Here is a 26,742-nt window from a genome sequence, read left to right as displayed (position 1 = left end):
CTCTCTATTTTAATGCCCAAAAATAATTTGATATCGTGTAAGTCGGTCATTTCGAATTTAGTCATTAAATATGCTTTGAAATTATTCATTGTTTGCAAATCTGCACATGCTATAACCAAATCATCGACGTACAAGATTACGTAAATATTTTTAGAAATGTCTCCTTTACCTTTCATATATATACACCTATCTACTGGGGAGTTCTGAAAACCTATTTCTTTGAGACATTGTTCAAATGTTTCGTACCAACATCTAGCTGATTGTTTTAAGCCATAAAGAGCTTTGTTTAATTTGCATACGTAATTATCTTTACATTTTACACCTTCAGGAACTTTCATGTAGATTTCTTCCTTTAGTGTACCATTTAGAAATGCTGTTTTTACATCCATATGATGAATCAGTAAATTATATTGATTTGCGTAGCTAATTAAGAATCTAAAGCTTGCTATTCTAGCAACTGGTGCAAATGTTTCATTATAATCACTAAGATATTCTTGACTGAAACCTCTAGCGACAAGACGTGCCTTATATCTTGAAGGTTGACCTGAAACGTCATTTTTAATAGTGAATATCCATTTACAGTCTACAATATTTTTATTTGATGGTTTTGGTACTAATGTCCATGTATTATTTTTCTTAAGAGAATTGAGTTCTTCTCTGACTGCTTTTTCCCACTGATTCCTATCGTTCAGAGATTTAATTTCATTTAATGATTTTGGTATATTACTTGTGATGGATAACGCACTATAGACATCATAGTCATTTTCATTATATGATTTACGCGAACATGTTTTCAGTCTTTCACTTCTTCGTAAATTTAAAAATTCATCAGGTTTATCCTGATTTTTGTGTTTCAAACTACTCTCAGATTCATTTTCAGGTTCATTCGGTATTTCATGACTACCGATTTTTCGAATTTTACTTGTACTGCATTCATCAGATTGAGAGCTATCTGATTTAGGGCCAGAACTATGAGACTTATAAGACACTGATTTTGTTACGGAGTCATTATCAGTTTCGTCTTGGGAATATGTATTATTACTCCGTTCAGGTCGTAATGAAGGCCTAGATTCGATAAAATTAGTCTCATCAATTACAACGTCCCTTACAGTTTCATATTTTTCGAATTCTGTATTCCAAACTTTATAACCATTGGGTTCATAACCTACCAGTATTCCTTTCCACGACCTATTGTCAAATTTGTTTTTACTGGTTTTATTATGAACATATACAGTTGAACCGAAAACTCTGAGATTTTTAACGCTTGGTTTCCTATCATGCCACATCTCGTATGGTGTCTTTGATTGACTTAAAGCTTTCGTAGGCGTAATATTTATTAAATAAACTGCAGTTAAAACTGCATTTCCCCAAAAACGTTTTGATGCTTTAGTGCCATTTAACATAGCACGAGCTTTTTCTGTTATTGTGCGAACCATACGTTCTGCAACACCATTTAACTGTGGGGTCCTAGGAACTGTTAAATGATAGCTTATGCCTCTTTCTCTACAGTAGTTTTTCATTTCGGTGGATAAGTATTCACCACCGTTATCACTATAAAGATTTACTACTTTGAAATTGAATTTAGCCTCACTTTTAGCGACATAGTCTTTAAAAGCTGTAAACACTTCTGATTTGTAAGTTAACATATACACCACACAATAATGTGTGTATTCATCAACAAATAAAACAAAATAATTTCTGTTATCTATTGTTGGAGGTGTTATAGGACCACAAACATCTGAATGCACAATAAACAGAGGGCGTTTAATGTAACTTTTGTCTTTAACTTTATTAAAAGGCAGGCGAGTCTGCTTCCCATTTATGCATGCTTCACACAACTTATCATTTGGAGTTACGGTATTTATTTCATCTAAGTCATCAATCATATTATGACATTTTAACTGCAGGAATTTAGTTTTACTTATATGTCCTAGGCGTTGATGCCATAATTCATATTTATTTTCATTAACATAACATGCTTGGGAAGCGGATTCCCCTTTTATTACTGGTATTTTAAACTCTAGAACTATAAGATTATTCAATGTCTTACCTTTCATGATGATTTTACCTTCCTTTGTAATTTGTGTGCCTTTGTCATCAAATATTATGGTGAATCCTGCTTGCTGCATCTTTGATACCGATATTAAATTATATGGTACTTCGGCACAGAACAATACATTTGTAAGTATTCCTTGCACTCCTGTTTGACTGATAAGATTTATGTTTCCCCTTTTAGTTGCTGAAATAAATGTATTGTTTTTAGCTACTGAAATTTTTAAAGGAGGATTTAAACATTCAAACGATGTGAAGAGATCATCTCTATTTGTGATGTGATCAGACGCTCCTGAATCTAATAGGAATTTAATTGTCGAGTGGTCTTTTTTATAATGGTATGCGCTTGTCATGAACGCAAATCCTGAAAAAGAAGAATTCGAGGTCGTTCCCTCTTGCAGGGCAATAGTTTGGACTTGTCTTGTCCTTTCTGGGGCATTGTTTTGTATATTTGTCTGTCTTTTGAAATAGAAACAATCCTGTTTCTTGTGTCCTTTGCGTCCACAGTAATGACATTTCACAAATTTTTGTTTGTTTGTTTTCTTGAATGTTGTATTCTTCAAATAGTTTTGTTTTGTGCGATTGTATCTGTTTTTATTATATTTTTCTTCAACATGGAGTATCTTTAAACTGGTATCACGACTCTCGTTTTTTAATTTTACTTCGTGATCTAATAGTCTAGTTTTTACAAAACCGAGAGTGATATTTTCTTCAGATAGTGTCTCAATTGCAGTGATAACGCCATCATATGTATTCGGGAGAGTAAGTAATAAATGAGCTACTTTGTCCGTTTCCTCTAATTTAGCTCCAGCAGCTGATAATTCTGTCAGCAGATCGTCAAATGTTGAGAAGTGTTTGATCAAGGGTATATCGGCTTTTAATTTTAATCCCAATAATTGTTTTCTCAGCGCTAATTGAGTTGCTACACTTTTCCTTTCATAGATCGCGTCAAAATGTTTAAAAACTGCTTGAGCAGTCCCATTTTCATTAATATAATTAAGATATGAGTCCGCCAAATATTCGACTATAATACTTTTGGCTGCCTTATTATTCTTTTCCCACTCAGCGGATCGCGTTCCAGGAATTTCTTCGTCAATAACACTGAGCAAGTTTAACTCTGAAAGCAGTGTACGAATTCTAAATTTCCATACACTGTACTTTTCTCCATTAAAAGGCTTAATGTTTCTTTTCACTTTTTCCATTGTCACAACTTTATTTTTATTTACAACTATGCACTTTACTGTCACTACGCACTACTGAATGTTCTCACTACTAAATGTCCTTTTTTCGCACTGGGCCCATAACCTATAGGAGGTATGGGATTAAAAGAAATAATATACTAATTTGATATTGAAATATTTATTCTATACTTTAAATGGTACTTGGAAGCAATACGTCCGTCTAACAAGATCCCGTGACGCAGTGTGTGTAGAGTTAAATAAACAGTAGATTGTTCAGATAGAACAAAGAACAATGTTATCGAAAGTTAGGGGTATTAGTTTTTGCTTTATATAATCCAACAGCTCCTAGGTAAAAAATATTCATGAATTTATGGAATAAAATTAATAAAACATCTCCCTTCATAGCTTCTTCAACTAAACTTCAACCTAAGAAATAACCTATGCGCTATAGTAGTATTACGTATAGTTATCGGCACCAATCTTGAGCTCTGACCTACATCTGCGCAGAAGTGATTTATTAGCAAGGAACTAACCCCGAGTGACGGCTATGACGCGATGCACTGCGGGCCAATCACCACTTTAGCCCGCCCCCGCGCCTCACTTCATAGCACAAAAGGGACCCAATAAATTACTTCTGCGCAGGTGAAGGTCAGAGCTCAAGATTCGTGCCGATAACTATAGCAACAAAATTCATCCACCCCTGTTAAATCAAATCTTACATCACCGAGGTATTCGTTTTCAAAAATAAAATCACGATAAATTCTTCCATTCCTCCAAAAAAAAGCGTTAACGTCAGGAATTTCAAATGTTGGTTGCCAAGACCCTGGTAGTACATTGGCGCAAATCATACGAATCGTAACCAGGCATGTTTGTTTATTTACCAAGTGTTAATGTGTTGCCGCACGAAATCGAATCACACGACCGTTTTGTTGTACACCCACGTGATAATAAAGCATATTTGCATAAGATATTATGCTCCATATAAGCTTCCATTATTAATTGGAGTGACGAGTACATGACGAGAGGGACACACAAGTATTTTGCATGACATTACACAAGGTTTTTCCTATTCGACGAACCTTTCCGCTTACACCAATTTAGACCATTTAAACGCAGGATATGTGTCGATTGCTATTCTACGAATATAAATGCAGTTCATGCAACTAGCGAATGAGTGAGGGATGGTATCAATGCACAATATCAGTCACAAATAGGTACTTCAAAAGAAGTCTTTGCAAGATTGTTTCAAGAGAAGAATTTGCACTAATGCCTTGATGTTACATAAGATACAAGAAGAATCAAATGTGAATCAAATAAAGCGACGATTATATACATTTCTTTCCCATAATCTCTTGAACAAGGCCAGAAATGGCAAGTTCATTACAAGATAATGTACCACTATTTATCTAACAATACGAAGCAGTCAAATGCGTCACCGCTATCTGTCATGCGACAGTTATCTTGCTCAAACAGTCTGTAGTCTTCTATTTAATTACTTCTAAAACACTTTCGTTATTTTCTCTGGTTTTGTGACTGTCACGTGTTTTGATGCGTGTTCTTATATAAACTTTTTTGTTGGCTTCAATTAATTGAGATATTTTTCTACTTTTAGTTTCTTCTCTCTAATCATCGTCTCTTATGATTGGGACTAGGAACTAAGGTATACATAATTTGCTCACTCATCCATTCCTTAACATTTATCAACGACCAAAACTATAACTTTGATTTCTTTAGCATGGATATTTATCCTCAGAGTGAGCCAGTGATCAATACGAGGCTTCTGATTGAACCTTTCAAAAAAATATAAGAAGCTGTATTAGCAACGTAAATTCAATAATACTGCCATCAGAGTAGGAGCTACACATGTCCTTTCCAACTCTTCAAACCGCTACAATGAAGGGCATGAATATTTTCCAAACCTTGTTAATGTCAAATGGGTAGTCACCCCGTCAAGGCCTGCTGACCACACTTCACTCAAACCCCTTTGTATCATGTGGCTAACAAAAATAAAGCTATCGTATGACATTGACATCACGCCCAATGATTACGTGGAAAAATAAATAAAGTTTGAACAAACAGTGGAATTCAATATTTGAGGGTGCAGTCGTGGATAAAAAAGCAGCTGTAAATAACACTGAACGCTGAGTGACTGAACTAGAAGGTCGTTTTCGTAACGCTTCTGCAAATTCTGAAGGTCCTACAGTTTTCTAATGGGATATGTCACGATTTTTCTTATTTCTGCTTGGGAAGTTTATATCGGATGCGGTACAAAGTACGACGGAACGACATAATATTTAAAAGATACTTCAAGCTTCTCAATATTACCAAAAAAATATACATGACAAATAAGGAACTTTTAAGAATAGTTAAATAATGGACAAGCGAGTAATCTATATTAGTCATCATAGTAATCTTAATAAAGGGTTGCCCCTTTATCGTAAATGGTTACGATGATTGAACTCCAAAGTCCCATACCTGCACATGGAAAACCTTAAACTGCAGTAGCTTTAGGAACGAAGCTTATAAGAGCTTGCACCCCAAAGACTTGCACTTGAAAACGTGGGTCCTAAAATAGCACTAATACGTCGGCACTTCATGAATTCAAGCAATTCACGTGCGGAACCGATATGCAAGTGCATGCCAAGATTTAAGCCGTTGACGATTGCTGCATTTGTGCTGCACTTTGTTGTACAAACAGTGAATTTATTGAGAGGAACCAAGAAGGAAGAATGATTCGACAAAGTTTCGGGACAAAAGATGTTTGTATTTCAAGCATATACAATAGTTGATTCTACAAAATTACCGTGATAATTTTATTTGCTTTCATTTTTCGTTTGTTTATATTGAAATCACAAGGTAACTTAAACTGTAGGCAAAACAATTATAAGATATGGAATATATCAAAGGTAATTGACGTCAAAACAAACCAGATTATCATTATCACAGTGCACGAGAAAATACAAACATAATATTAAATTGCCGCGATACTAATTGTGCATATAAATCTAGACACACGGCAGTGTGTCCGCCAAGTTCGAGCAAAAAAGGCGACACACCGGCCGTGGGTTATATTACACGAACCATTTCGGGCCAAATTCGACCCCCCTGTAACTCAAAATCTATTTTATTTACGCATATCAAATTTCTAGTATCTGTTGAGACCCCCTCACTTATCTAAAATACAAAATTTCATTAATATACCTATTGTAGGTCTTGAGATATTGACGTCAGAAAATCGCTATTTTTACTATACACTGATTCACTTATTCACTGACTCACTCATCAAAAACCTAGACCACTTCCAATGGTCGTATTGACTTGAAATTTGGCATGGAGGTAGGTCTTTATGTCAAGGTAAAGGGAAAAATCTGAAAATGGCCAAGTGTGAGTCGGTTTCAAAATAATGAAGGTGTTTTATACCCGGTGTAAATTTATACCCCTAAGGAACTAAAACGAACTAAATTTATCTATATTTATATAATATATCTTCGAATGGTACAAAGGTTTGTATTTAGTCAAAGTAAAGTAAAAATCTGAAAACGGCCAAGTGTGAATCACTTTCGAAAATAACGAATGTGTAACTTTGATCCACGAACATAATATATGATAACATGTCTTGTCAGTCAGTTGGTAAATCTAGACATAGTTAATCTAGTTCATTTCTTTGTAAGAAACATAGTGCATATTAAAAAATCTAAAAGATAGTATAAATGAGACATTTCTTTAACTAACTTCATCATAAGAAAAAAATAAAATAAACAACCTTACAAAAATAAATGAAATCCCACCCAAAACAAAAATGTGAAAGACTGCCAAGTTCGATAATATGGGAATGCTTCGCCTATAAAAGAAGTGAGATCTGAATAAGTACCAAGTTCCATACACATACCTCAGTTAAAAATAGTTACTTTTTAATGATGATTACTTGGCAAGTTTTAATAGAAAATTAAATACTTGATTCATTGCGTTTAGTAGGTTTATAACAAGGTGTATGAAAACTTGCCAAGTAACATCATTAAAAAGTAACTATTTTTAACTGAGGTATGTGTATGGAACTTGGTACTTATTCAGATCTCACTTCTTTTATAGGCGAAGCATTCCCATATTATCGAACTTGGCAGTCTTTCACATTTTTGTTTTGGGTGGGATAAGACATACCAGTCTATAAGAATGGACTCATCGATACATATGGTAATATGATGGTCATTAAACCTATTTAATGTAAGTACGAGTAACTAATAAGCATTTGAAATATTTAAATCTGTTCATAGATAGCCAATTGAACTTGATTGTTCATATGTCAAATGATTGGGTGTTAATGATTTAGCGTACGCGACATGACAAGAGCCGAATCTATATTTTATTACCATGTCGGTGTTTATCGTTAAACAGTCTATGATACTCTCAAGGGAACATAAAGAGTGACTGATATTCTAGTTCCTAGACTGAATTCATAAAAATATTAGTCTCGGTTTCTATATAAATGCACGTACTAAGTTCTTACTAAAAATAGCAAAGTGCTCGTCGTCAAAGCGGACGCTAGAGACGATTGCCAAAACTACGGATTACGACGTAAATACTGAGAATTGTAATGGCTGGGATAAAAAGAATATTGCCGGGGTTGTAGGATTGTCCGAAAGAGTTATCCCGACCCTGGAACACGTAGGATACCAGAGAAAATATGAATAAGTTCAGTCAGCAAGCGTCTGTCACTCTTTTCAGCTTCACACAATGGGAGGGAACATTAATTTGATTAATACTCAAAACAAGTCATGTCAAGAATGTATAGATATAAAAACTTAATTATACAGTTCGATGACAATCGTAGTAAAATGGTGGATGGTAAAAGAAAATCCACAAGTTAAGGTCCTGGCTATTGCTAAAGATTGAAATCAACTAAAACAAAACACAACCATCACCCAACATGATTCTATTCTATTATTCAATAATCTTTAGTCAATGTCATATATCTTTATTTTTATTTATCGCGATAAATAAAACCGATTATGCGCATACACAGTATATAATAGTGTGGGACTTGTATATTGTCACGTGTGTATTACAATAATCCTTATGTATACAATACAAGCGGGTCTAAAGTAAATACATAATATATTAGCTACAAGATTACGTATAATATGAAACTGGAGGGCTTCCAATAAACTAGGTTTGGTTATTTGTGATTTTATGAATCAACATACATATTTATTAATAGCCCTATACCCTATATAAGCGGAGCCTAATAAAATAAAAACTTGTATATTCTGAATTTGATGCTTATTTGTGTCTGTCTGCTAAATTATTTTTATCTATCATCATTTCCCTGTCCGTATCCCAATGCATTATTTTGGGTCGTTCTCTACCTTCCCTACCTTTCTATAAGACGTCATCAACCAATTACCTTTATCAACATTATATTTATCTAGAAAAACATCATCAATAGGTATATACATAAACAATTAATACTATTGAGCTGCACCGCAGTGCGGGCATTAATCATTGAACAGATTAATTTATATGCTAATTATACTTATCAAAAAACGCAATCAGCGACACAGATTTTTTTACAAACCAAAATTATGCGACAAAGGTGACTTTAACATGATGTTAACACGTTTGTTTGATAAGATATGTGAAATTGATAAAAATATTAGTGTGTTTAAAAGAGTATGTTACTGTTTTATAACCGAGCATAGAGGGAACACTCAAGAGGCATGGTGCAACCGAATGTTGATGATATCTGCTTAACCGATATCAATTGTAATGGTGTTAGGATAACACGATAATGGTTTATTGAGTTCTACTACATATTATTTGGGCACACATACCTACATAGTTTTAATTACACTCAGATGACTAAAAGTCATAAGCCCAAAGGTTCTCTAATTCTTTCGAGTTATTCCTATGCATCATCTCAAATATTGGAAAGAAGAAGTAAATATTCTAGACCTTGACACGGCTTTGTACCGACGATCAAAGTTTATTCCCCATTTTAGCTTTTGAAAGCTTTGTAGTGTTATGGGAGTCATCCAACTATTAATGTCTTCCTGTGGATTGCCGCCAAGTAAATGTGACTTCGCGTAGTTTCTAGGCCAGAACTCTTTCTGAAATAAGTTGAAAACTTTTTGGTGCAAAATTTCCAAGTAGGTAGGTAGGTACTGGTTACCGTATGAGCTCTGAAAATGTCAGATGCCATTAAGTTTTTTTTTCTTTATTTTCTTTTTATTTGGTTTTATGGCTATGCTTGAAGTTTTTTTTCTGATAAAATGGACAGTATTAAATAAAAAACTAATTTTAATTTCTTTTTTGTAATAACCTTTTTTGATTATGGGTAACAAAGGAGATTTAAAACCTTCTACATCATATTTTTTACATCGTATTGTGTTAAAAAAAAAATTTAACCCATTAATTTATTTAAATTAACTGAAATATTTACATTACTTTTAAAAATAGTAAAATTATATATCTAACTTATTACCCACTATGTACACTTCCTATAAATATGTATTATTAATTAAGCTTTAACCGCGTAAAAATCAGTTTTTATTCGAAAACAAACATTTTGGCATGCCTAATTTCGTATAACGTTTGGCACTGCGTTTCATTTCTCATTATCGGTACCACACGTCATTCTGAAGATTTGTTGGCTACGTAAATATCTGAAATAACTTTGCCACACCCACTTTGGTTATATAAGTCCAGTCTCGTGTTTCGTCTCCTTCGGTACAAACATTGTTCCAACATGCCCAATGTTTCAACCAACCCCAACCTTAGATATGACCAATGCAATGTTTGTAGCCTTCCTGAAATAGTGCAATTTATTTGAACCAATATTGTCCAAGATGTTTGGTCCAACATGAATGTGTTGGAGACATTATTTTTGCAAACTTTTTTTGACAGTGAAAAGAAAAAAATGACGTAGTTTTTTGGCTCTGGTTCAGTCTAGTTTTATTTTGTGCCAATGATGAATAAATCAGGAGCCATTTATTTATCTGTTCTGTAATTGTATTTAGATTATTATATTTATACTTATGTAAGGGAAATGTTGTTAAGCTAAATGCAACTGACGATTCAAACTGCAATTCTATTGTTTGTAAGAAAAACGATAGTTTTTATAGAAAATACATTATTTTATGTTCACATTATTTAACAGCTAAGCGCTGTTTGTTCACAAAATATAAAATAAGTATGTGACTAGAATATTTTAGGATACATCGCTCATATTAAGGAACTCATATTCATGCTAAGTATGATTGTAATTTAATGTGTATTGATTTTCTTTTCAAATGTATTGTAAGTGCGTTATAAATGACCCTAACAATTGATATATTTCACTAATCTATTAGTAAGTTTTATTTCAGTTTGGTATCTTTTTCATTTTAGAGAAAAAAGTTCTTGGCACAGAAGGATGACGACAAAATGATATCATAAGCCAAGATCGTCGAGATCTTTTTTTCCCTTGAAAGTTCGAAGGTTTGAAGGTTTCCTGAAACCCCAAAAATTGAATTTGCTATCAAAACGTTGCTACAAACAAACACTGGACACGAGACGACCGCATGAAAACAAAACATAAATAAACTCCTCATTTTGGCGTTTGGCAACACCACAGGGAACGAACTTCATAGGATAAGGAATTGGCGCGAATTTGCACAAGCTTGCGTGATTCTTGCGAAAGGTTTATGTAGGTATTTCAGTAGAGATTATGGAAATATAGGTACCTATTTATATACACAGTTGCAGTACGAAAACGTCTAGGAAAATTTTGAAACACGTGACTATCTTACTGTACTAAATACTGAGATATTCGTGCAAGGTCAACAGCCCTGTAATGTCATTTCTAAAAACGTTTTGTTCCTACGATAGAAACGTCACAGCCAACAAATTAATTTGAATGAATTGAGGGACGAAGCCTTTGACCCGTTTAATTAATTTTATACTATTTTTGCAGCCAATCTTGGCTTGTAACAGGCGAGCCAACAATCGGTGATGCAATAAGCCCTTTGGGAATGTATTACCTACGCTTTTCGTTACAAAGTAGTTTACTGATATTTACATTTCTTGAATTATTAAATTCAAATGAAAAACCAATACTAAAATTGTTTTACGTTTTCTTGACTTTTCTTCCTTCTGTAATTTCATTGCGCTTTTCATGTCATCTTAAATTTGAGTATTTAAGAAGCTGTAAGCTGTCTTCCCTTCATATCATTCAAATCTATACATGATCTTTGATATCGTTTGATAAAAATAAAAAAGGTTTTTATTTGGCTTTGAATGACACAAAGGGATAAAGTCGGATGATGATAAGTATAACACGCAGCCTAACAATATCATCAAAATACTTTATCTTATGAGTTTTCTATAAGCCAAAAGTTATGACGCCATTGCCAAACCCCTATCGGCGAGACCACTTGAGCACATTTAATAACTCTTCGATTAATCAAGCGACAACCATCTATCGATTGCATAGAGGTATTATGTATTACTAGGTAATCATTTACCGCACTTGTACTTAATACTGGTAACACTGTCTGTAGTGATTAATCATGTTTACCGACGAGAACTGTTAGAAGATAGCGATAATAGATCGGTATGGTGTAGTAAAATTAGCTTTGGGTGGTATTCCATCATATTTTATCGCTGATTTGGAATTTTGGCGTAGTCTTTTAATACGTCGCATTTTTTTTATAAATTAATGTTTGATGTTTCATAATTAAAGAATTCCCAACTCGAAAACACAAAATTCCCTTTTCTCTACTTCTATGCTATTAAAATAAAGCTAGATCATTCTTCATTTGTTTGTTCTAAAACTACCCAAAGGCTCCGGAACTACTGATTCGATTTTAAAATTATAAATAAGTTATATTTTATGGGAACAGGGCAGGAGGAAGAAGATTTTATCCGGATACGGACAGACGTTCAGAACTTTAAAACCATTTAAAAATGCAATTAATAACATCGGAAGAAAAACCTACAGTAAAATCTAGATTCCAACACAAAACCCACACAACAAAGTTCCAGTTGACATACACATTAATAACACGTTAGTTCACATTCTCACTACCCACATTGAGGTTTTTTGTCCAGAACACGTGATGGTGTAACTCAACGCCGGGGCTTTGGTGCCAAGAGTGCAAGGTGAAGGGTGATGGCAGCCAGCCAGATCTCATTCAGATGGAACACGTGAGCCGGTCGACAACCTGAATCATTTCCTATGTGAATTAAGGTATTTTTTAAAGGGTTTTTAGGCTGTGAAAGGTTCTTTGTGTGATGTTAGATGTTCTGTGATTATAGTTCGGCCATTCAGAGAATGCGTTCCTGACACGTCGCGATTGAACTGACGACGTAATAACATTCATTGATTATTGATATAATAATGTTGTTTTAATGCTCCTCAATTGTTAAAACGGTAAACAACCAGCAAAAATATTTTTATCGTAACTGCAACGCCATTGCAAAGTTACGTTTTTTTTTTAAAATATTATATAAAGTTCGATCTATCTTAAGCTGAATGGATCTAAAAAAATGTGGTGTTATCTAATACCCTACGATTTTATACATGGATAGTTTAGATAATAATAATAAGTGTACCTACTATAAAAAAATACAAAAAAATATACCTATTAATATTCAGTTACAGATACCTATTAATATTCAGGCTACAGATACCTATTAATATTCAGTTTAGTAAAAAGAAAGTCCAATAAAACAGTTATACTTCGGCCGTTCAGAGAATGCGTTCCTGACACCTATCAGTTAGTCACGACTAGTGATGGGCACAACATAACACTGAGTTCGTTACCGTTCCTTCAAAATGAACCGCCGCATTATTTTAAGATTATTTTCGTTTTAAATTGGCGGAATCATTTGTTTTATATTTTAGTTATTTAAGTGGAAACCAAAAAAAGGTAATATTCATATAATAAAATTGTTTTATTTATTCTTTGTTACAAGTACATTGAATTGAATGTGCGAACAGAATATTAATCAGACTCCGATTTGCTTGAGGAGGTGGTGTCTTCATCATCATCTTCGCCTACATGTATAATTATATTATTATCAATAACATAATCAATCCTGATATCTCGGTCTAACAAAAGCCGGGTAATCAAATAAAAACAGATCGAAAACACTTGAAAAACGTGGTCTATGCGCACGAAACGACAACGGACGACTGTTTTAGCGTCACAAAATGGCGGCCCATAACGCCATTTGGGGTTACCATTTTTAATCTAAGTATAAAAATGCGGTTTGGTCATAGTTTTATTTTTATATTTCATAAAAGTTATAATTAAGTCTTATAGTCCATTATTTTCCAATTCTTAAAAAGAAAATCAAAACGTATTATTTTATATTATAACTGTATAAGAACAGATTACGATACTTGCCTGTTATTTTTAGCACAGCACTACAAAATATAAACCGCTGACATAACCTTGTAATAGCGCAGTATAGATTTAGAAAAATATTGTTTACCAAGTTATTTGACACTCAGTTTGGCACAAAATTATAACATTCATTGATTATTGATATAATAATGTTGTTTTAATGCTCCTCAATTGTTAAAACGGTAAACAACCAGCAAAAATATTTTTATCGTAACTGCAACGCCATTGCAAAGTTACGTCGTCAGTTCAATCGCGACGTGTCAGGAACGCATTCTCTGAATGGCCGAACTATAATTCACAGACTTGATTGAATCATAATTATTAATCAATAAACACTAAAGGTCATTGACTTCTTATCACGCCCTTCACCTCTCAGTGCACTTCGAATGCTAATTACATATATTAATAACAATAACATTCAAAAAGGGAATTTATATCTATATGGAGTCAAACTGCTAAACTGATTAAAGTAAAATATTCTAAAACCGTGATATGGCTTCAAAGAAAAGTGATTTTACAATGTGAAGAAAATTATACATGGATTGAGATCACGTGTTTAACATGCAATAAACCTTAATTATAAGCAAATGAGTAGATAATCTAAATATCTAATTAAGCGTTACTCATCTCGTTAATATCATTAATTAAAATTATCTGATCTCTTTTACTAGCAGAACTGTAAATACATTAGGTATTGAATTTTCTAGATGAGAAATTCTTAGTACAACCACAATAATTTATCACTATTTATTTTCCTTTTTGTTGCATTTAGGAGACACAATAAAAGTACTAAAATTGATAGAAACCAAATTAGGATGCCATTTGGTTTAATTTTATCTCTAGCAGTAGTAATAAGTAAGTAAAAAGTCGGTAAAATACTCATCAAAATATTCTTCGACAGTAACAACTTGAGATAATGTTTAACTCAAATAACCGTAATTCCATAGATAACTACACAGTTTTATTTATTTGATTATAACATTTTTATCTTTACGTCAACCTGTAAAATGTGTGAACAAACATACAAACATTATGTAGGTACCTATGTACCGTGTCCCACCCGACGCGTACAAATAACAATGATAACAAATTATTATGTTTTAAGCCATCATGTAACATCATAGGTGAGGTATTTTTTGAAAACGCTCCAAAGCTCTTTTATTAAAACTTTTGTTTAAAAGCACTCATCAATAATGCAAACATTTTGTTAATTTGTTTATCTTAACTTTCAGATATCAATCTTTCCACACTAAGAATGTCATAAAGTGAAAATTTTCTTTAAAACTTTCTGCCTAATTCTCATAATACATTTTTATGCCTCTAATATTTTGTTTTCGAATATTTTTGCAAAAGGCAAACATGTCCATTGTCCTTACTTACTGTGTAATAACTTGAGAATAGCTAGACTAATTTTCATGGTTTTAGAATTAAAATTTGCTAGATCCCCAATTGCAGAATCAATATTTAAAACACTGTAACGCTAACAGTAACATCGTAAGTAAGTTTAATAATAATAAGTTTATTGATCCACAGTTACATTAATGAGTCACTTTTTTAAAATTAAAGTAAATTATTACAAATGTTCGCTGTAACTTCTCTATGGGAGACATTTTCATAGGTTCTGTGGTCCCCAAACTAGGCGCTGCCTGTATCTTGGGGACCTAAAAACTAAGTATACACCGATGCAGGGTAAAAGCTTATTACTAATATTATTTTTAACAAACGAATTGTACCGCATAGACATATGAAATGACAGCAATGTTTATCGTATCCTGCGCATAGCGAATACGGTCACAAACGGCTGTTTTATTTAAGTGATAATGGTTGATAATGAAACTATTTGCAGTACCATTGCACTACATATAACGTGCTCAATAATACTATTATCTATGTATGCAAGTAAATGGAGTAAATAATGAAGTACAAAAATACTTTTGTGTATACTCATTAAGGTTTGCTATAACAGGTTGTTTTTTACAATTCATGTAAGTATCAACTAGCCGTTTTCCCGCGATTTCACACGCGTCTCGTGGGAACTACTGCTCGTACCGGTATAAAATATAGCTATGTTACTCGGAAAGGATGCAGCTTTCCAACAGTGATAGAATTCTTCAATATAGGTTCAATAGATCCAGAGATTTTATTTCTAAACCATCACAAACTACACCTCTAATTACCAGTTTAGCTTAATTTAAGACTAGTGTCATCTGCAATATCTTAAGAAACATTCTAACTCGTATACCTAATAGTTTACCTAAATTATCACTCGGCATTTAACTAAATGGCGTCGTGTTTTCGTAATTTTTAGTCCACAAATGTAGTTTCGGAATGTAGTAACGGATCATGCGTGTATTGGAACGTTCGTCGTGCTCGCTTACCTACTTAGATAACGGGGCTAACTATTAGGAATTAGACAGACACTAATAGATGAAATTATTTTAATTTTATTCGCTGTTTCAAAAGAAAAATCGTTGAAATTCTTTCTGATATTATTAGCAGTTTAATAATAGCTTATATGTTTTATTTTCTACAAAAATATGTCACAGAAATCACTATGTTAAATATTTATTTGTGTCGTATTTTTTAAAGCACATTTATCGAGACATAATGTATATTTCACAGAATGAAATAATGGATATACCTACGTTGAAAATTGCCCATTATAGGTAAAATGAATGTAGGTACATAATTAGAAGGGCATTAATGTATAAAGTAGCTACACGTGAACATATTTACAAGTCGTCTTCGGTAAATATATTATCTACATAGGTATGTAGACACATATAGCTGAGTTATCATCTCAGAAGATACGCGACATTTACACTACTTTGTTCCCTACCCGCATAATGGTATTAGAATCAAAACATAGAAATACCCTATTATTTAAATAAATATAATAGTAAAATATGGCAATGAAATTTCATGTGATATTCCTGTGATTCTATTTATAATTATCTGAAGACTATGTAAAATTATTCTGATGAATTCAAACTGTGCTTAAAAATCAAGAAAAGGGGATAGACGACGATATTTCTAGACCTTTGTCAATCTGAGACAAACCGCAGGAATCTGTTGTTTATCTAAGTTCCTTGCACCGGCTAAGCACGTTTTGTATCATTTTAATAAATAATTCTTAAATAAACAACACACAATTTTAAGTAGGTGCAAGTTCATTGAGCTCATCATCATTAGCATCAAAACTTCTACTTACTTTTCATCCGCCATTATGATAAAATTGCACTTTTACTAAAAAAAAATAAAGTACTTATGTGTACACAATATCACAGGGAATAATTTCACTTATTAATTACTATCACATTATTTATGACCGAAACTTTAAAATCACTATTCGAGTTTAGTCTCGATCGATTTCCCGCGCATGTTAATTTGACATACGCGTCTGCGCTGCCCAGCGTTTGCGCGGCAACTGACAAGAAATGCGATTTTCCCGCGATTTATGATTATTTTGTTCACGCGACAAAGCTCGCCGGTTGACGCGATCTTTAATTAACACTGCTGACTGAAACCTTTGTGGTGTTTACCTACGCACGGAGACACTGATGAAAGAACAGAGCGTAGAACCGGACAAGGTTTTCAGGACGTCACGAAAACTTAAAAAAACGCGTTACATTTTCTTTTCAAGGAAATTATGGTATCAGTAATATGTAATTTAATTGTTTACATCGATATCTTAGCCACAGAGATCATCATATTGTCATGTGCGATCAAAGAACCGTTCAAAAGTATTTTTTTTTATAAATATATAAATTTTAAATAATCTAAACGTAATAAATACTCATCTAAAACTACAAACAAAAACCAATTATTAACCAAAAACATTTTAGTCTCAAAGTATTCGTGCGTATGTCGAACAATCGGTTTTCCAAAGTATTTTCATTGCTACGGCGTAGCACTATTATTAATAGAACCTTGACCGTAGCACTGACGAATATTGTAGTATGTGATGCCTACATTAAATAATTTATTATGATCACCGTAGCCAAGCTTTCATGAAATTAAAGAAGTTTCGAGACTGTTTTAATATTAATGTTGTTTTCAAACAGTAAATATGATACTACAAACAAACATATCTTTTACAAATATCGACGTCATTAATGGATAAAATTCTCTTGAACTTTTAGATATCGGGTTCGTTTACAAGCTGGAACTTTCGTGTGTAAATTAACTTATTTATTTCCTAGACAAAACATAACGTATTTGCCAACTTTTATCACAATTAGCATTCAAGTTATTTACTATTTAGTATGTTAAACAAAGTAGCGTTTAATAGTTTTGTTTACCTCGTAACGATGGCCGATTGGCAATAAAATGCATACGGCATTCCTTTAATTCTTAAAGGTAAATGTCAAAGGGTACACAGTATTGTGACGTTAGAAGTAAGTATTTATAGAATATAGCTAGTACTCTATATGTTACTTCCAAACTCCTTTACAGGGCGTGATTAATTCGGTGCGTTCGAATACACGGCTTCCCTAGGATCCGATTCGTAAGATATGCGTTTACCAGTACCATGAACTTCAAGGTAAGGCCTACAGCTTCCAACCTCTAATTGTATAAACCTTATTTACATTGTTACAAGCTGGTTGACAGGCAAAGGCTGTATAGTTGTTAAATATTGACCAGACACCACGACTTAAGGTGCTTCTACACGATGCATATAGCTGGAGCAAGTTAACATGCGCAAGTGACCCGCGCGCACGCAACAGAGCACGCGGGTGGGTATTTTGTTTTGGTACATGCTTGAGTCGCTAGATCCGCGCGTTTTTAAAATGCATGTAGCCTGCTCTTGTGCCTCAATATGCGCAAGCTTCTTGCACCATGTAATTGCACCCTTAATAACAACTTAAGTATCACTACCTAATCATTTCACTTGAATGCACAAAGATCAGATCAGACGTGTCGTGAAATTCGCGGAATATTTATATACTTGTACTCTAAATTAACAAGTCGGTGATCAACAAGTGATGAGAGCAAATATTATGTGTAAGTTAAAATAGTTCGTCTCTCGATCATGTGAACAATATTTACACAGACTAGGTACAAACAGTTGGCGACAACTTGTAGTGAGAAAAACAAAATGTTAGGATCCTAGTATTTTCCTCGGCATGAAGGAACAATTTTCTGCACGCGGTTGGAAAATAGTCTTGTTGGTAAATATTCCTCAAGTAGTTAAGACTGTCTGTGTTGAAATGAATCAGTTCAATAGATTTGGCATGATAGCTGGATAAAAAGACAAAGTATCATATTAATAAGCATCATGGTTCATAACAAATCGTCATTGTTAACACCATAGTCAGCCATCGAAGTCAATTGCTGAACCCATCCCATGAAATGCCAAGTTACTGTCTAACCGCACTGTACGTCAATCATCATCAAATAAGTAACACAAACATCAGAGCATCTCGAAATAGTAAGTAGATAGATTGTCACATTACTTTGAGCTTACCATGAGCTTTTCATACGAAACTCCTACCTTTTCCGCGGTCAATGCCAACATTTCATGTTTATTCGTATCTGGTGTGATCTGGTTAGGGAAAATCTATTCTAACACTCACTTGTCCTGCAGCCATCGATACCGTTTAGTTTTACAAGGATTCAGCATTAATTATATTTGCTGAATTATTGAAACACCTGCACGATCACTTCCACCTTTACAAACCCATATTATGTAGTACTGATAAAAAACTTTTATCGGCATACAATAAGCATTCCGGCAGTAAAACCGCCACTATCACACTTTACGAGCAATTTACTATGAGATCAATGAAATGCCATGGACCATGGCCGTCTATACATAGCATCGGGTTTACAAGTTGTTTGTTCATCTTGTATCGAATATTGTCTGATTCTTGTTTGTTTGGAGAAACGCCAGCGTCAGATCGGTGATTTGTATTGGTTGTAATTCATTCAATAAATGGTGGGATTCTATTTTAGAAGTTATGATGATAGTAGGATCTTGTGATCACACACACATGAAAAAAATATGTCATCATTAGGTAGGTAGACATTTCATGGAGAAACCCTCACGTATCCATAGAAAAAATGCAATTAAATAAAAAGTAATAAGCATTTTCTCAGATAATAGAAATGTATTTTCTAGAAAAACAGTAAAAGAAGCAATATCAAATTGATTCTTTGCTGTATCCATTTTGGCACGAACTTTATCCACTCCCGATGTTCTAATAATGTCGCACTAAATAGGTCGCGAAGATATTTTTATATTTTAACTATCCTCTCAAGAAAAAACTATTTTGTCTGTCCCTTATTACGAAATGTCTTCGAGTAGTTTTCTCGTTCACACATTGCTCTTAATCAAAACTATGATAGTTCGGTTGGATATCGTTCAAAATAGAATGTCGTCGCCGTAATCGAGAAAGATTTATTTAAACAACAAAAATAAATAATAGTTGAACGACTTTCCCTGAAAAAATGTCCTTTGCATTATGTTGAACTCGCGTAATGATAAATTGTGTTATTATTTATGTCACGATGAGACTATTTACTTCTGTCACGTGCTTGTTTACACTACATGGCATAAAGCTTATTACAACTTTAAACAATTTGGTGGGGATTACTTTACAAATACTACGTGCATTTTCTGTCTACCGGATCACGTGGGACTACTCTACCTTCTCACCTTTTGCCATCCCCTTAACGAAGGCCAGGCTATCTACATTTCAGTACTTCTCCACAAATTATTTATTGTAGGATCTGGCGTTAGGTGGCCTAGTTTTTTTCCAATTAGGAAGTAGCTCTGACGACACTCAAACACGCGCCATCAGATAGATACTTAGTTAAATTCCCAGTTTGAGGAAAGGAAACGTCTCTATTCACAATATTTCGCTTAAGACCCTAATATTCTAGAAATCAATAATAATAAACAAGGCATCGATGCAATTAACGCGCAGTGACACATCTGCAATGACCTACGTCACGCATGCGCAAAGTTCGCAGAGTCAATGTCTGGCAGACGGCTTTATGATACCTCGTATCTTACAGAAGTGAACCAACTGGACACAACTCTTTTGAGGCATTCTATTTGCAAAGGGTATGGCCTGCTCAGTAGTGCTCAGACTCATATCTCCCAAAACTCAATTTTATGTGTGTGCTGACTATTTTGTCCTATGCGTGTGAATAGACTGACAGCTTATTCATAAGTATTTGTGGCGTTAGGTTTGGCTCGTAATTTGGCAGATTTATTTGCATCGACTCGGCTGTCTCACCTTATCCTATGTTGGGGTCGCCTTAAAGTCTAACCGGACGCAGCTCAGTACCAGTGTTTTGAATGGAGCCACTACCTATCTGACCTCCTCAATCCCCACCAGTTACTCTTCGCAAGGCCGTTTGACTGACTTTTTAGCGTCTGACTACCTGTAACAACTGCCAAAGATGTTTAAATGATAGCCATGGCGGTTCCTGTAGGTCAGATGATCCAAGCCTCGTATAAATTACAGGGCACACTATCGTTTCCTCTCGCAGATATAGCATCACATGACTGGACGCGAACCGATTGAGCCTTATCTCCTACTCTGGTGTAGAGTAAATATACGGCCAGCCTCGTGATCGTGTGTCATTCACTGACGCTTCAGCTACCTACTGTTTGTTTTGTGACCAACTTCAATAAGATTAAAAAGGTTAGTTGTTGTAAAAGAATATTTAACATCATCATCTTTCTATCACGATTAAAATATCTGCAAGTTAGGTACAGGTAGACAGTGATAGTCATTTGTTTTTTTTTTCTGTTTCGCGTGGTAGATGATGACAGTCATTTGTTTTTCTTTCTGTTTTGCTTGATGCTTTCCACGCATTCATTCAATGACTGCCAAACTTGCACTTGATAAAGTTACATGTATTTGTGCATGGTTATTATCTAGACTTGTGTGCGAACAAGACTTTTTTATTTCCAGGAATCTCCAATTCGAAGAATAGATGATAGCTTGCGGCGAAGAGCTATTGGTTATCCCAGTGTGTCAACATAGATTATTGAAAAAAAAAACTGTTTGTTTCAATTTCTGAAGGACTTATTCTGAAGGATTCTGAGAAATTAAATAAAACTATTAAGTTATTATGTACCAAAAACGATTATATTTTTCCCTTTTCCCCTTAAACTGTAAACATACAAGAATGATAAAAATACAAAACAAACAATTATATTTCTAAGTATTGCTTTTCATTGTCTGGTTAACATTGAGACTTAAATAAATATTTTTAAGGTTACATCGGAATGTTCGTAAAATACACTTTCATTATTACGAGTACATTTACATAATTATAAGATAAAAATACATTTCTTTAAGTAAATATTTGTCTACACACAAAGTAAATACAGACTACCTATAATTAACTTAATTTACGAACAATGCATGGATAAAATACGGTTATTTAAATAAAAAAATGCGCAAACAAAATAATCATTTGTGTGAAAAAAAAACTGGAATTCATCATATATAACAATAGTACGGAATGAACAGTTCAATTAAATATTATGCAACTGCAATATGAGATGGATTAGAATGACATAAGTGCGGATAACGTACACTTGTCATGGGTAAACATCATTTAGGTTTTATAATGTATGTATAATCCTCTATTGAACTTCGCATGTATCTTCGTGTGAGTAAGAATTTTGATAAACCATGTTTTCAGGATTTTAAGCTATCTCAAATGAACACATTATGACTTTCTATGCATAAATGTGTAAGTAAATTGTGTAAATTAGGTAGGTGAATACTGTAAAGCAGCAAAAGTATTTAAAATGCAATTCAACCACCACCTCATATTAAATGGGTTTATTTCAATTTCAGTTTTATTCTTATTTTATTTCAACAAAGGCTAATTTGTTATAAACTCCAGTTTTAATAGTACAACCCGTGCCGATAAAGAATGGGATTAGAAATCGCGACAGCTGTATTCAACTCTCGCTCACGTGCTATAGTGTATGAGCGACAGGTAAATACAGCTGTCGCGATTTCTAATCCCATTCTTTATCGGCACGGGTAGTAGCTTGATAAACTAGGATTAATAATAGTAAATATTACAAAAAATAACAATATACTTATAACTAAAACACCATGTCAGAACATTAAAATAAAATGCTACTCCACATACTTATTGTCCCATCTTCACTTTATTTGCACTAAAGTTTATCATATAGGTATTTAAATCATTATAGTCACACATTTTTATTGTCCTTTATCACGTCTCAGTACACACATATCATGTTGTGTGTAAAACAATTTGTATGAACGTCTGTAGAACACTTTTATAACATTATAAAGGGGTCCTTGTTTGCTTAGTGTACGATAAGCTACACGCGTAATTATACTATATAATAAGCCTGCATTGTTTGTTTATCTCGTTGAATAGAGTCGTATTGTCACACTACAGTTTATGCAGATTCCCGTATCTGAGAGATGCGCAGCCATAAAGGATAACGATGGAGTTTCTTGCCGGTTCTTCTCCGTGAGACAACCTCCTTGGAGCTTGACGTTTCGAAAGAGTTTTATAAGCTTTTTTTTTTAAAAAAAAGAACTTGATCGTGCCAGCTATAACACCCCATTTCTTGTTCCAAACTGTCAGTTACGACGTTTTGGTGTTTACATAATTTCAAAAGTCTGTTTATTTCGTTAGCTCGTATATTAGCTTCCGCGTATTCTGTGAACGTTCCAAGTTTATATTTAGCTCATATCCCATGATGTACGTCCGTACTGTTTAAACAGTTCATCATTTCATTACGTCTTTTTGGAATTTATTTTGTTAATTAATCCTTCAGCAAACTCGTTTGGGATCATTCCTAGGTTCTTTCACTTTCATATAATTTTCCTGTATAGGAAAATTTCTAAGGCCTTTCTGGAATACTTAGGTCTTACGCCTTGATCTTTTCACTCCCTCGCACTACAGCAGTTTTTGCTACGAGTAAGAGAGATTCAGTATGTCCGTGTGTATGTCTTGCGGAAGCTACGCCGGAGCCCCTTGGTAGGGCTCCTCAGCATTAACTTGGTGTTGTTCCCCCGAAGGCACGTCGTCATCAGTCGATGTAGTTCCAGGCAGCAGAATGTACCGCGCCTCTCTGTTGGGAGAAAATGTGTGTGTAAAAATATGTTGGATAGCATGTTTCATGTATGTACAGATTTTTGTTCATCAATGGCATTATAATAAATTACTTCATATCTTAAGGTTATCATTGTAGTCCATCATATCCTTCAGATTTATTATTCTAAAATTAATATACCTTGCATGTAATGGCATATGGGAGTGATGGCTACAACCTTCACTGGATTTAGTTCTCTATTGTAATTTAAGTAGGTATACATAGTAAGTCCTCATTACCTACATTGTAATCACCATCTTACATTGACCTATATACAGAACTGTATTGTAGATTTCATTCATGTTCTACCAAGCATGTTCGGATGACCTAGGTACCCACCCTAGCGGCCTTTCCAGCCCATATTGTTAATTAACTTACTATTTAATTTTTAATTACGTAAGGTCGGATTTACCGACTATAGTCGGAAGTATTTCCTACATAAACAGACCTATTTTTATGCCTAGTCGCATAAAAATACCAAGCATTCAAGAGATTTTGTTCGTGTTGAATTAGTCCTTTTTGAATGGACTACTTATTATGATCTATGATATATCAATATGATTGAACTTGGAAATGTATGGCACTGAGAAAGAAGCGACCTTGCCACTTTCAACCGAGGGTGTCGCTATTAGCGCTTCTCAATAAGTTTAAGTTTTTGTACGAATACCAAGATAATAATATTGTACACTATACTTTGTAAATAGTAAGATAGTGAAAATAGTCGTAGTAGCTTAATGTCATGTGTACATTCACCCAGCCTACTATGGACATAATATGATGTTATTCAAATATTGTAGTGATAGTCGCGCTATTTACCGACTTGTGGTTTACAACGCTATTCTCTCGTACATTAACTGCTATATTATCAATGTAATTTTGGTGTTTGCTACATATTGTATTTCAGTAATTTCACACTCCTATTTCAAAGTGCTAATAGCTGCAGTATATTTTTCGACAATATAGTAGGTATAGTATCATTAGATATATCATTGCTAATTAAGAACGTTCCCAGATTCTCATAGCTATGCCACTTAGTTCTTCTTACCACAGTAACGTTTAACCATGGCTTATATTTCCAGTCTTAGTACTAGATCCTATCTTCTCGTTCGGGCTTACAGGATACGCTGCTGCATACCAGTCACATAACATGGTCAATGGATACCTAGTTCTGCCAAACTCAAGACTGAGATAAAGCATTTTTGCAGCTATCTGTCAAATTACTTCATGTTTAATCTGCCAGTGGGAGTAGACGAATGGATCTGCTTATCAGATATGCTTTACAGGGAAAACTGTTGATGTATGTACCTATGGTACTGTATGATGTGGCGTCTCTACATTTATTATAATACGAGCAGTTTGGAGGATAGGATGGATCCACTAGGATGCTTCACATTACGTAGCCCACAGCGGCAGCGGTACCTCTGCCACTTCGAGTAGCGTAACGTGTTAACTCCTTTAGTCTGATTTTATTCTGTGTGGGACATAAGTACATTAATGTCAAGTAATTCCATTCCCTTATAGTGTGTTTCATGAGATACATAGACATGAAAATGGTTGTTACAAGTGCGTGGCTGTAAGGTGCAAAATTGTCGCAATCTTAGATCTTAAGGAAGGTATAAAGGGTATAAAGAAAAACACAGCCAAACCAAGATTAATTTATTAAATACCATAAACAAAAACCTTACAAACTATTCCCTAATTATACCTAAACTTAATTTCATAATTACATAAACTATAGAACTGAGATTTAAATCTGTTTGCCTATTGCTTTACAACTAACAGTTAATATTATCAATTTAATAGTGTTGTTACTTGTCGATGTTACAGGATAGGGATGGGAAGTTGTATCGAAACTTATTTTTAAGGATGGCAATCAAAACAGCGTGATATCTTTTCACATTTTAATATAAAATGTGTTGTCATCACAGATCTTTGAAACGAATAATGACTTGGTCATTTAACAAACATTATAATAAATTTGTAAATAGAAATCATCAAATTTTCAACTTTTATAACTTCAGTTATTTATATATTTTTTTCTTTTGAATATTAAAAGTTTTCGAGCTCTGCATGTCTTAGACTTTAATTACAAACGAATATGTGGTCACTTATTTACGAATATTAGGTATTTTGATTTACATTAAATACGACTTTTAATTTTCATAAGAAAAAAATGCTGGGACCATATACAAGCTGGGAACAAATTACTATATATATTGAAATGTACAAATAAATCAAATGAAAACAGTCCCGTTATAAAAATCATAAATGCATAAAATACAATGAAAATCAGTCTGTTTATCTTGTTTTAAACAGAAAATAATTAAAATATTCTGTCAGACAGTATCCTATCTAAATAATATTTTATTATATGTTATTGATCCTATATATTATAATATACAATAAAATAAATACATATATAATTATTGCATTGCTATGTTTCTCAATATTGGTATCCTATTAGGCAGTGAATGATTTAAATGAAATGCTGTTAATAATATCCCTAACCCTTTTACATAAAAAAATAATATATCATCTTGATTTTTTACCCTCAATGAATACTGCTTGCTTGGGAACTCAAAGCCCCAAAAATATCAAAGAAAGTAAAGCACTGCAATCCTTAACTAATTGTATACTTTCAAAATTATAACCAAAAATATCTTAATAAAGCTAAAATCAGACATCAGCAACCATCTGAAAGTTGTAGTTCAAAAATAAACCTAATTGGATTAAGAATAAGATCTAAATTACTATGGGAAACTGGCGCATGGCTGGCTTGCGGCTTCATCACGCTTTGATGTCCAGATCATACTTTTTCTCGTCGGCATGCCTAAAATATATTAAAATGGTAAAAAGCTGGACAGGGGTTTTAAGTATGGACAGAGGTGGCGAATTTTTTTACAATTACAGAATTTAAATATCGAAAAAATATTTTACCTTTAATTCAAATGTAAATAAGGAATTGTTTTACTTACACTACGTTAATAATTTCGGGACGTTCATAACTTTTGTC

At 33.7% G+C, this 26,742-nt stretch overlaps 2 protein-coding genes and 1 long non-coding RNA gene across 7 annotated transcripts in view; 1 reads left to right on the top strand and 2 right to left on the bottom strand.

Annotated features, from left to right (window-relative positions):
- LOC124630258 (facilitated trehalose transporter Tret1-like) overlaps positions 1-17,122 on the bottom strand; it is a 37,837-nt gene extending 20,715 nt beyond the window's left edge. The window contains exon 1 of the mRNA XM_047164053.1: positions 16,830-17,122. Coding sequence (XP_047020009.1) covers positions 16,830-16,843 — 14 coding nt within the window. The 5' untranslated portion in view covers positions 16,844-17,122. The remainder of the gene's footprint in view (positions 1-16,829) is intronic.
- Positions 17,123-21,117: 3,995 nt separating this feature from the next.
- Positions 21,118-21,718, top strand: LOC124630800. The gene is made up of 2 exons (XR_006984449.1): positions 21,118-21,273; positions 21,547-21,718. It is a non-coding gene; the product is annotated as an uncharacterized LOC124630800 (long non-coding RNA).
- The window catches only part of LOC124630798 (cystinosin homolog), a 44,270-nt gene continuing 39,229 nt past the window's right edge, over positions 21,702-26,742 (bottom strand). For 4 of the 5 annotated variants that reach the window (XM_047164807.1, XM_047164810.1, XM_047164809.1 and 1 more), the window contains one exon: positions 25,617-26,559. In XM_047164807.1, coding sequence (XP_047020763.1) covers positions 26,517-26,559 — 43 coding nt within the window. In that variant the 3' untranslated portion in view covers positions 25,617-26,516. Of the gene's footprint in view, positions 23,709-25,616; positions 26,560-26,742 lie in introns of those variants that run through there. The other variant, XM_047164808.1, reaches the window with a different exon arrangement.

Source organism: Helicoverpa zea, chromosome 5, assembly GCF_022581195.2.
Source record: "Helicoverpa zea isolate HzStark_Cry1AcR chromosome 5, ilHelZeax1.1, whole genome shotgun sequence".
Lineage (NCBI taxonomy): Eukaryota > Metazoa > Arthropoda > Insecta > Lepidoptera > Noctuidae > Helicoverpa > Helicoverpa zea.
The sequence above is the reverse complement of the archived record's forward strand: the minus strand, read 5'-3'. Positions and strand labels throughout refer to the sequence as shown.